This window comes from Heterocephalus glaber, unplaced genomic scaffold (assembly GCF_053883595.1).
Source record: "Heterocephalus glaber isolate CG9 unplaced genomic scaffold, H.glaber_assembly_v1.0 deba00001546, whole genome shotgun sequence".
NCBI classification, from domain to species: Eukaryota; Metazoa; Chordata; class Mammalia; order Rodentia; family Bathyergidae; genus Heterocephalus; species Heterocephalus glaber.
Window position 1 is genome coordinate 783,002 of NW_028258339.1, and position 12,858 is coordinate 795,859.

Consider the following 12,858-nt stretch of genomic DNA (forward strand, 5'->3'; position numbering starts at 1 on the left):
GTACTGGGGATTGAACCCAGGGCCTCTGCACTGAAATAGACCCCCATCCCTTTGAGACAGTATCTCACTAAATTGCTTATGTGGCACCAACTCATAATTCTCCTGCCTCAGCCTCCCTGGAATTACAGGCATGCATCATGAAAGCTGGTTTCATTAGTATAGTGATTGCATGCTAAAATAACTTTTGATAGGGTGAGTTAAATGTTACTAAAATTGAGCTAGGTGTGATGGCATATGCCTGTAATCTTAGAATTTAGGAATCTGAAGCAGGAGGATTTTGAGTTTGAGAACATCTTGGGCTATATAGCGAGTTCAAAGCTAGCCTGGACTACATGCCTTAAAACCCTCCCAAAATATTAAAATCAAAGTTTACACATTTTAAGATTTGGCTATTAGAAAATTATAAATTACATGTGTAGCTAGCATTGTATTTCTACTAGACAGCACTCCATATTTCTGAAGTTTTAAATGTCTAAATGACATCTCAAGTAGAGAGGTCAATTAGGCAGCTGGACATACATGACTGGAGTGCAAGGGTATGAATCAGCATAGAATATTTAAATTAACCAGTTTAAAAATGTTTAAAGACACGAGACTAGATGGGATTTCCTAGGAAGTAAACAAGTATACGGTAAAAAGGCCAAAAACTTAGGTTCAGGACCTTCAACATTGAAAGATGTATAAAGTGGGAAAGGTGTAAGAAAATGTGGGGTGAATGTATAAAAAGCAGTCTCTAAAGACCAAGAAAGAGTGCCTATCAAGCAGCAGAGTGTGATCAATGGTGTGAAATGCTGCCAAAAGTTTGAGTAAGATGAAGTCCAAGAAGTTTCTACCACATTCTGCAGTGTGGAGGTCTGTTGTATAACAGTATTTGGTACATTCAAAAAAGGAATATGGGAATGATCAAAGGTCAAGAGAAAAAAAGAGTTTGTGGTCAACAGAGGCTATATAGATTCTGGTATGGTGGGTTTGAACTAAAGACATTAAATTATGGTCCACTCCCAAGCAGATAAAAAAATCCAGGAGACCCACTAAAATACTAGTATGAACGCAGGGTGGGGGTGGGGGGATGGTATCTCTGATTTAGCCTACAATGCTGAAATCCTAGGACTTAAAGTATTGCTTCCCTAAAATATAGGGTAGTTATCTCAATATTCCAGGAGGCTGAGGCAAGATGATCTAAAGTTTGAGCCTAGCCTGAGCAATTTAGCAATGTTGTCTCAAAAAAAGAAGTAGTGTGGGGATGTAGCTCTATGCAAAGGCCCTGGGTTCAATCTCTGGCACTGTAAAAAAAAAATGGGGTACAAGGAGGTGCAAGGGGGTGTTGTATAGTTGGAGTCACCACTATAGACAGGTATGGCTCACTAGATACATATCCTTGGATGTCTAAGAGCTTTTTATACACATGGGCCAGCCACTGATCTTTTTAGTATCTGGGACAAAAGTATAAATGAACGTCCTGGCCAATGTTCTCCATATCCTCTTCTCATTGCCAATTATGTCCTACACTAGTGATGGCTAATCTTTAATTAATTAATTTATTTATTTATTTTTGGTACCGGGGATAGAACTCAGGACCTTGCGCTTGCGAGGCAGGCAGCGGAACCACTAAATCCCCAGCCCTGATGACTAATCTTTTAGACTGAGTTCTCAAACTGCAACCTCAAACCCACTCATTTATCACAAAGTGCCAACACTGCAATTAAACCTGAATATCGAGGTTTTAATTTAGAAAAAACAAGTCATACACTTGGTTCACGAGCCAAGAGAGGGCTCTGCATGCCTGCTGCAGCACATGTGCCATAAGTTCACCACCACTGTCCTATACCACAAAGTGTCTCACAACTAACCCTAACACCACCTCAGCCTGTACCACCAAGATTTGTCTATTCTTTGCTACCATGCACACAGCTGCTTGTCTACCTTTGGGCCAAAGAATGTGTGAATAATAGTCCCATACTTCCCTTCCTCAGAAAGGACCCTGAGATTAAGGCCTTGCAGGTCATAGATAAAGCCTTGGGGAATGAGAATATATGAAACATTTTCTACAAGTGGCAGTGTGTTGGGACCTGGTGAGCACATCCCCTTGTCCCTGTGAACTCTTAGTACTATAGCGTAAATACAGCACAAAAAGGACCTATGTATTACTTTCTAAAATATAAGGCCCAGGACTAGGCCAACGTCTATATCTATATTGGTCACATACTAGAAAAGCAGAGAGGATATGAACAAAAGAAAGTTTCTTTTACTGGAGTATTTGTATTTTTTTCAGTCTAGCCTTTAACATAGTCTCCACAACAACGTAATTTTTTTTTGAAAAAGTTTCATCATAGAAATAGTTATATGGTCAAAAGAAAAACATAAATGTTGAGATCATATTGCCAGTCCAAAAATAGATATACTCTGCTCAAATCATAGTGTGCCCATAAATCTAAATGTCCACACACACACAAATTTCTCACTTTATCCCATACCTACTCACAAGCTCAGCCGACTCTTTTTACATTGGGATTATCCATCAACATTTATTCTCATTAACTATCTGACCATTTTCTAATCAGTCATTAACTTGAACTGCTCTCCTAAGACCTGTCTCAATCCTGAACTCAGGAACTCCAGTTGTTCTCTATAGAAACTGAGACCTTCTGCCCTCAGTCTCTTGATTCTTGCTGCTCCTCCCTTACTGATCCTGGATCTTCCTCCAAGCTTCCCTACTCCCATTTGGGTTATGGCCCAAGATCACCCTCCCTCTTCTTTACCACCACACTTGATTGTGTGTCTCATCTTTTCTGACCCCGGCAATTGCCATTACCTCTCCTTTTTCCTGCCATCTAGGGCTAAATTTTGTCCCCTTTTCTTCTCCCAGTTGCAAATCACTTATGCTAAGAGGGTACACAGTGTTTTATGTGGGAAGTTCCTGGATAGAACTCCATTTCCAACAGTGGGAGTAATTACTAGGGCAGTATTTTATTCCTTCTCCCTTCCATGTAATCAGTTAATATTCTAATAACTCTTTAATATTCCAAATATGACACAGATACTTTTAAACATAAAAAGCACTTTTTAGATGATACTAACAATTTTATTAAGATGTTTCATTACATAAAAGCAACTTAGAAAACTGAACTTTCTTCAAACCAGGGACAAAGTCAGGTTCACTTGAGGAAGGGACTGGAATCAAGGGGCAACAACAGGTATGTCCTGGGCAGTAGAGTCATAGGGAGAGGAGGCTTCAAAAAATAGTTAATATCTAGAACTCTTGGAAACTTCACAGGTAAGCACAAAGTAACCATTCATGCATCTAGCTGATTGAGAGTCATTCTTTCTGTGTGTCCTGGAGAATGATCATCACAGTACAGGTGGTTCAGGGGAAGGAGGGCCCCTTATTTCCTCCTGCTCTCCTGAAATGGCAGCGCCCAGGGCATCCAGCTCAGGCAGCAAGGCACGCCTTAGACTGTCAGGGCTAGGAGTACGGATAGACCTCAGGCCATAGAAATTAGGAGAGGAAGAGGAACTCTGGCCAGAAAACTCACTGGAGGAAGAGGAGGGGCTTAGGATTACAGACGTTAAGGAGGAAGAGGAGGAGGAGAAGGAGGAGGAGGAGGAGGAGGAGGAGGAGAAGCGCTCATCATAAATCCTAAACAAAGGAAAATACCTACCAGGAGGTGAAGGTGAAGAGGCACGCATACGAACAGCACGATGAACAGGCTGGGAGGGCGGGCATTGGGCCTCAGGATCAGGAGAAAGAGAGGTCCTCTGAAGGACAGGCTTTCTTAAGGCGGCAGGAGCTAAATGATTCCACCCACCCGACACAGGAAGAGCACCCTGCCTGAAAAGGGCGGGCCTTTGCAGAGGGGAGCTGCTCAGGGAAACAGAGCATGACCTTGCTGTGCGGTTTCGTACAGCAGGGCCTGGCGGGGTGGCGCGGCGGCGGCGGACTTTAGCGCCAGATCCGGACGCACTGCTGCGGAGACCAGGGCCTGGTAGGGTGGCGCGGCTGCGTTGAGCAGGGCCAGGCCCGGATGCGCTGCTGGGAACAGGGCCTGATGGTGTGGCGCGGCGGCGGACTTTCGCGCCAGATCCGGACGCACTGCTGCGGAGACCAGGGCCTCGTGGGGTGGCGCGGCTGCGTTGAGCAGGGCCAGGCCTGGATGCGCTGCTGGGAACAGGGCCTGATGGTGTGGCGCGGCGGCGGACTTTCGCGCCAGATCCGGACGCACTGCTGCGGAGACCAGGGCTTGGTGGGGTGGCGCGGCTGCGTTGAGCAGGGCCAGGCCCGGATGCGCTGCTGGGAACAGGGCCTGATGGTGTGGCGCGGCGGCGGACTTTTGCGCCAGATCCGGACGCACTGCTGCGGAGACCAGGGCCTCGTGGGGTGGCGCGGCTGCGTTGAGCAGGGCCAGGCCTGGATGCGCTGCTGGGAACAGGGCCTGATGGTGTGGCGCGGCGGCGGACTTTTGCGCCAGATCCGGACGCACTGCTGCGGAGACCAGGGCCTGGTGGGGTGGCGCGGCTTCGGAAAGCAAGGCTTGCCCTGGTTGCGTGGCCACCAACATCAGAGCCAGACCCGGATGCACCGCTGTGAAGAACAGGGCCTGGCGGAGTGGAGCAGCTGGGGAGAGCAAGACCAGATTCGGACCCACTGCTACTGAGAACAGGGCCTGGCGGGGTAGCACGGCGGCGGTCATCAGGTCCAGACAGGGATGTACTGCTGTGAAGAGCAGGGCCTGGCAGGGTGGCATGGCTGCGTTGAGCAGGACCAGGTCTGGATGCGCTGCTGCAGAATCCAGGATCTGAAGCGTATGTAGAGCGCTGAGCTTTACCTGTCGAGGTAGTACCGCCTTGGCGAGCAGGGTCTGCCTGGGCTGCTTGACTGCGGAGGGCAGGCCCTGGACGAGTTGCCGGACTCCGCGGAGAAGCGTGAGAATGGTTGCCGATGCAGAGCTGAAACCTCGGAGAAGATGGCGGCAGAGACACAGATGACTGTGGTGTGGGGGCCCAAAGAAGCTGAGGGCGCTCTGGAGATGTGGCAGCTTCTTCAGCCCGTTTGTGCCCAGGCTGCTTCCTAGGATGGTTGCTCCTACCGCTCTTGATCTGGGCCACCGTACCTTCTGGGGCTCGCCCCTCCCCCGACCGGGCGCCTTTGTGGAAGCCCACATGGCTAAGGCGTACTTGGGGGCTGCCGCTGACCTGGAGATCTGAACCGTGCTCTGCTGGCATGCAGGTCTCGATGGTAGGTGGTGGGTCTTCACCGGCCAAAACGGCTACAGAACCTGGAGAACCAGCCGGGCTGCATCTCACGGCCTCACCTGACAGAGGTGCATTACCTGAAGCTGTGAGGACCAAGGCAACAGGATTTTGAATACCGCTCCCGCAGGTGTCGCCAGGGGCTAGGGCGGTGCCCTCATTCTTTGGCCCTCCAGGCACCTCATCCTGGTGGCACTTCTCGCTGGATGACTGGGTGGCCATAATATTAGCTCCTGCACGGAGACACACCAGCCTAGCTGCTACCGAGATCTGTGTAAAACCGGAACTGGTAGAGGGAGAGGATGGGTGGAGCCGGCTGAACTCGGCCTCTGATTGGTGATCTGGATGACACGTGATGCCTCCGATCTTCTCCGAGCCCAGTCGGGCCGGAAGATGTCCTCTACCCTTCCTTCCTTTCTCGTGCAGAACAGGAGCTTGTGCTCTGCCGCCGCCGCTCCCCCACCCTCACGAAAATGGTGCAACTTTCTCTAGCCTCAAACCCTCAAACCTGGCCTTTAGAGTGTGTTTCGGGATAGGGGCTTAGACAGAAGGAAGTCTATATGAGCAAGTTGAGGCACCCCAAAAGAGCTTGTCGACTTCATTCTGGTGGCTCAATCTCAAAGGATCCCTTGAAAGATATACTATGCTGGCCAACATAACATATCCCATAGTCCATGTGTGACTCCATAAAGGATCTCTTCCAGAACTCTTCTGGGCATCTGGATGACCCCACATGGACTCTTGTGGGGTTTAAAGTGGGCAGAGGCCTGAAGGCAAGAAAAGGGATGGGGGGCCGTAGATTTAGCTCAGTGGTTCTTTTGCCTGCCTCGCAAGTGCGAGTTCGATCCCCGGTACCAAAAAAAAAAGAAAAAAGAAAAGGGATGGGGTCCACACTGTCTCCGCTGGTGATGTTCAGCGCAGGATATGCTGCCTCCCTCAAGTCCAACATACCAGATATGGACTTAGAATTTTCCAGGGAAATGCTTCTCTTTCCCTTGTCTCCTGAGGCATAGGCTATGGTTGCCTAGCATTAAAGGTGATTAAATTCATCAACATTTGTATGGGGTGTATAAGAATCCACTGAAGAATGAACATTAATGTACTCGGAGTAGTCTCTATTTTTATTAATATAAATATGATGTGATGCACAGACTTGAAGATTAATATTTGGACATTCATTTTTAGTCATTGTTACAAAAGGGGCTGCCTTTTTCGGTACTCAAAGCTGAAAAGCAAACAAGAAAACCAGCACCAAAATTCTCACACATCCATAGGTGAGTACTGGAAATGTTTAATTATATCTCAGAAGTATGTTCATTCATACATATTTCATAGTTTTAAGAAAATGGAATTATTTGTGCATACCTATTATTTGTAACTTGGCTTTTGAGTCCAGAAAACACACTTTATATGTCAATAAGCAAATTTCCACAAAGCTATATTATAAATAAAAATATTCTTTTTAATGAGGGAGATTATATTTTCAAGCATTCCTATAATGACCACCATTTATGTTCTTTCCAACTTTGTACAAGAATGTTAGACACATCCTCACTAAAAGCTATTCATATCTTATGTATTCTTGTGAACAAATTCCCAGAAGAGGAAATTCTTGGTACACATCTATACACATTTGAAATTATTAGATAAAAATGTTATTGGCAAATCGTTCTCTTGAAAGTTGCTGTTACAACAATTTTAGCAGAATAGAACAGGATATTTCTTTCTTTTTTTTTTCCTGGTACTGGGGATCAAACTCAGGCTCTTGCGCTTCCAAGGCAGGCGCGGTGCAACTGAGCTAAATCCCCAGCCCACCAGAGTAGAACAGGATATTTAAGGGATTGGATGAGAAAAAAAAAAAAAGTCAAAGAAATCCTGACCAGAAAATCCAAAGCCAGAATTACCACACTTCAAAATATGCCACAAAGCTATAGTAACCAAAGCAGCATAATAGTGGCACAAAAAACAGATACATGAACCAATGGAACAGAGTAAAGGGCCCAGGAATAATTCCAGGTATTTACAGTCAACTGATTTTCAACAGAGGTACCAAGAATATGCATTGAGAAAAGGACAGTCTCTTCAACAAATGGTGCTGGGAAAAATGGATATCCACATGAAGAAGCATGAAACAAGTCCCTTATCTCTCACCATATAAAATGAATTCAAAATGGATTAATGACTTAAACATAAGACCTGAAAATATGAAACTACTAGAAAAAACATAAGGGAATTATTTTGGAAAATTGGTCAAAGGAAATTTTTCTGGATATGATCCCAAAAGCTCAGATAACAAGCAAAAATAGACCAATGGGATTGTAGTAAACGAAAAAGCTCCTACATAGTAAAGCAAACAATCAGCAGATTTAAGAGACAGACTGTAGAATGAGAAAATGTTTGCAAACTATTCATCCAACAAGGTATCAACACCGAAGATATATATAGAATTCAACAGCATGTACATGTGTACACCCACACCCAAATCATCTGATTAAAAAAATGGGCAAATCCCAGCACTTAAAAGGCTAAAGCAAGATTACAAGTTTGAGTCCCACCTGGGATATAGCTCAGTGGAAAAGTGCACCTGGGTTCAATCTCAAGTATCACATAGAAAAAAGGACAAAAGGTCTATATAGTGCCATTTTTTTTTGTTGTTTTTTGGTAGTATCATTTAAAAAAATATGGAACAATGCCAATTTCCAATAGGATTCTGGAGGCCTATAGAATAAACTTGTGTCACTTTTACAGGATATTTTTGAAAAACTTTTAATGCCATGGGAAAATGATTGCTAGAATACCAAAAATAAAAAAACCCTATATGACAGTGTTTTTACTAGTCAATATTTACATCCTTTTTTTCTTTTTCTTCACATTTATCTAACTTTCTACATGTATTAAATTTTTATCTATTGTAGTGCAGTTGTTTTCAGCCTGGGGCATTTTGCTCCCCAGGGAAAGTTTAGAAATTTCTGCAGACTGCTTTTGGCATATAGTGCTACCCCTTTAATGCACAGGAAAGCCTCCGATGATACAGAATTATGTGGTCCAAAATACCAATAGCATCAAGTTTGACAAATCTTTATTTATGTTTTGTTTTTTTGTGTTTTGTTTTTGGTACCGTGGATCAAACTCAGGACCTTGTGCTTGCGAGGCGCCGGAACCACTGAGCTAAATCCCCGGCCCAATGTTTTGTTTTTTTTTTGGTACCGGGGATCGAACTTGGGACCTTGTGCTTTCGATGCAGGCGGCGAAACCACTGAGCTAAATCCCTGGCCCGGGTTTGACAAATCTTGATGTAGAGCATCTAGATATTTCAGAAAAAGTTAAGAAAATTTAAATCACAAGCAACTCTACCAGTCATTGAAAACTTTTGTTAAAACTTTAAAATATGCTAGATGTGGTGGTGCTCGCCTGTAATCCTAGCACTTGGGAGGCTGAGGCAGGAAGACTGCTGTGAGTTTGAGGCCAGCCTGGGCCATATAGTTAGTTGAAGGTCAGCCTGAACTACATAGCGAGACTCTCTCAAAAAACCCAAAACAAACCAAAAAATTGCTATAACTTTCATATATGTATGTATTAATTCTTCTATGATAATTTTGTATTTTATAAGCAGCAAAAGGGGTATTTTTGAAATGAATTAATTTTATTTTTGTAGCGCTGGGGATTGATCCCAGGGCTTTGTGCATACTAAGCATGTACTCTACCACTGAGCTACATTCTCTTATCCAACTAATCCTTTAAAAACTATTCTTTCTCAACCAGCTATAAACATTTTTCACATATTAAGCATACTACTCATTGCTTAAGAAGTTAAATAACTTAAGAATTGTGATTTTAGCTCATTCACAAAGAGGGATATTCCACAATACCAATTCATCATATATCTCCTGATTTTCAAACTTCTAATCAAAGCATTAATTTCAAATATTTATATAATATGTCTGATATGTAAGTGAGATAGCTAAGTCAGCCCTCAGTCTTCTAGGGTTAACACATATACTAAGAAAGTGCGAGTTAAAAATAGACCAGTCTTCAAGGTTCTAAAGTTAATGTAACACAAAAAAAGAACAAAAGATGGACAGTCAGCTCAGCTTTCAAAGACGATGTGGTCAGCAGGTATACCAAGAAGCCAGAGGAGAAAAAAAATTCTACAGCATGAGAAAGCATCAAACACCTAAGGACTAAAACTAATTAAAATCCACAAGACCTTTGCCCAGAAATCTCCATAACATTTCTGAAAGGAATTAAAGTCCCACATTAATCAGAGATACAGTATGTTTATGGACCAGAAATATAAAAATTAAATTAAAGACAATTCTCTTCCAAGTGATTTATGGATTCATTGTAATCTCAATAAAAATCTCAGCAGACTGTAAATGGAAATTTGCAAGCCGATTCTAAAATATGGATGGCTATCAAAGATATCCAAGAATAGCCAAAGTCATCCAGAAGAAGATATTTGAAGCATTTTTAAAGCCAGATAGCAAGTAAACTATAAATCCATTATAATTAAGGCAGTGTGATCTTTGTATAGGGGTAGCTTGTTATGAAGGAATAGATAAGGATAGATACTAATTAATAAATAGACCAGGGCTGGGGATTTAGCTCAGTGGTGCCACCGCCTGCCTCGAAAGCGCAAGGTCCTGAGTTCAATCCCTAGTACCAAAAATAAATAAATAAATAAATAAATAAACAAACCAATCAAACAACAAAAAGTTAAACTGACACACACAGTTGGTCACTTCACTTACATTAAAGCTACCAATGCAATGTTCAGGATAAAGACAATAATTTAAGTAGGGCTGGACTAATTGGATACCAAGCCATATGGAAAAAATAACTTTGGCCTCTAACTTAAATCATACAAAAATATAATTCTAGAAGGCAAAGCTTCTAGAAAATGACATAAATGTATATCGAGACCTTTTAGCAGATTGTGATATCTGAAACAGGACTTAAAAACCACTAATGATAAGGAATATATTGATTACACCTACACACACAGCGTGAACATCTTATGTACAGAATAAAATCAAGAAAAGTAGATGCAATTATACATTAGCAGAATATTTCAATAGCCACGTCACAAAACAGAATATTTAATAAACAAAAGTTGCTCAAACTCAGTCATCAAGATTTTAGAAATTAATATCAATGAGATATCAGTATACATCTATCAGTGTAGTGAAACAACTATAAATATCAAGTTGGAGAGGAAACCCCAGCTACGTGGGTGGCAAAGGCAGGAGGATTTGGGGTTCAGCCTGAGCAACATAGTATGACCCTGTATCAAAATAAAATAAAAAGGGCTGGGGATGTAGCTTAGAGTTAGGGTTCTTCCCTAGCATGAATGAGACCTTAGGTTAAATTCTTAGTACTGAAAAAAATCTTGGCAAGGAATAGAGGAACTGAAATTCTGATACTGGGAATGAAAATTGGTACCACCACTTTGAAAAACTGTTTGATAGTATCTTTTAAAGCTGAATTTATGCATTTTCTTTAACCCAGCAATTCCACCTGTGTTAAGTTTTTCTGGTGTCACAAATTTAGTGGCTTAAAATGTGTCCATTTATTAGCTCAGTTTTGTAGATTCAGAGGCTCAGGCTCGGCATGACTGGGTCCTTTGCTCAGTGTTTCACATGCTAAATTTAGCCTGTGATATTAATCATCCATGCTGGAATTCTATCTGGAGACTATGAGGAGGACTACACTTTCCAGCTCACTGAGGGTTTTGGCAAAATTTGGTTCCACTTTTAGCTCCTAGAGGCCTCATGCAGTCCTTGCCACATCCACCTCCATATTCCTCCCCATACTTCTAATCTCTGAGGAAGGGCCCAGGCCCATTTAAGGGCTCACTTGATTAGGCCTGGCTTACCCAGAATAACTTTCTTACTGGAACATACATTTATTTGAGACCTTAATATATCTGTAAAATCTCTTTTCCCACATAGCAGAATATAATCACAGTAGTGATATCTCATCATATTCACAGGATCTTCTAACATTCAACAGAAGGTGTTCATACAAGGTTGTTATGGTCATCTTAGAACTCTCCCTACCATACTCTGCCCACTGGGTTCCAGGGATCCAGTCTGTCCCACATACAAAATATGTTCACTTCCATCCTACAGTCTGCAAATTTCTCATCATATTACAACATCAGTTTAATTCCAAAAGCTCACCTAAATCTCATCATTTAAGTCAGGCATGGATTAGACTCCTAGGTAGGATTCATCCAATACAATCCCTGGGGCACAATGCATCTTCAACTGTGGACCAATGACACTCAAGTGAAAAGCTCTATTCTCCTCAGCACTTCCAAATACAATGATGGGACAGGCATAGAATAACAGCTATAAGCATTTTAGTTTAATGTGGGAGTAAATGGATGGCAGAAAGGTGTCAAGTTTCAAAGCAGTTGAAATCCAGCTGAATTCAATTAACAGTTGGCCAAGGCAATGAAGACTTTATCCAAGGCTATTTAGGCTTTCTCTATAATGTATGTCAAAATTCTTCTAGCCTTTATCCACTACCCAGTGTCAAAGTCTACTCATATTTGTGGGTGTCTGCACCCACATCTAGATACCACAATCTATATAGGTTTTATATTGTGGAATGGATTATCACCCTCAGCAACTAAAACTGATACTCATTTATCAGTTCACAGTAGTGTAAGTCAGAACTCAGTGCACAGTGTGACTGGCTTCTCTGCCTAGACACATAGGGTAGAAGTTAGACTGGCTGTGTTCCTTTCTGGAGGTCCTGGAAAAGAAGCTCTTCCAGACCTATCCATGTTGTCTCCTGAATTCCTCACAGCTGGAAGACTTCGAGTCTCATTCTCTTGATTGTCATCCAGGGTCACACTCATCTCATAGTGGCCACTTGAGCTTCCTTGTTATGTGGATCCTTTCAAATACTCATTCATGCTTCAAATCTCTCAGTAAGGCCCTAGGCCAGTAATGGTGAACCTTTTAGAGGTTTCAGTGATACAAATGGCCCACTGTGGCACACATGCCAGAGCTTCACCACCACTGACCTAGGCCTTTCTAAATTCCTACCTTATTAGATTTGGCCCACCCCAAATAATCCCACCATTTTAAGGGCAATTGATCTGTGACCTTTAATTACATATGCAAAGTCCACTTTGCCATAAAAGTAATATAATCACCAGGAGTGATATCCTATTCACAGGTACAACCAAGTGTATATCCAACAGATAAACATGTTCTCCAAAAGATATAAATAAGGATATTCACAATGGCATTATTGGAAATACTAGAAACAATTTAAATATTCATCAACAATTGAAATAAGTTGTGGTACATTTATACAATGGTACATTTATACTATACAGCAGTGAACCAAGCAAATATTGCTACACAGAACAAACTGCACAGATATAAGTCATTAGTATTGAGCAAAAGAAACTAGAAATAAGAATGTACATGATTTAGAATTCTGTTTGTACAAAGTGTAAAAACAAAAAATAAATCTATAATGATATAGGTCAGAACTTTCAAGGGTAATGACTAAGTAAGGTATAGCATAGATTTGGGGGAGTGCAAATAATGTTCTATATCTTGGCCTTGGTGGTTATTACATGCATCTATT

General features: G+C 42.3%; 1 protein-coding gene across 1 annotated transcript; it reads right to left on the minus strand.

Moving 5' to 3' along the window:
* Window positions 1-2,330: 2,330 nt before the first annotated feature.
* Window positions 2,331-6,186, minus strand: Ezhip (EZH inhibitory protein). Its single transcript, XM_087189704.1, has one exon. The coding sequence runs from the start codon at window positions 5,467-5,469 to the stop codon at window positions 3,349-3,351; it is 2,121 nt and encodes a 706-aa protein (XP_087045830.1). The 5' UTR covers window positions 5,470-6,186; the 3' UTR covers window positions 2,331-3,348.
* Between the last annotated feature and the right edge of the window lie 6,672 nt (window positions 6,187-12,858).

Excerpts from the sequence above, each read along its gene's own strand:
- Ezhip (XM_087189704.1), bottom strand. The coding sequence starts at position 5,469 with ATGGCCACCCAGTCATCCAGCGAGAAGTGCCACCAGGATGAGGTGCCT.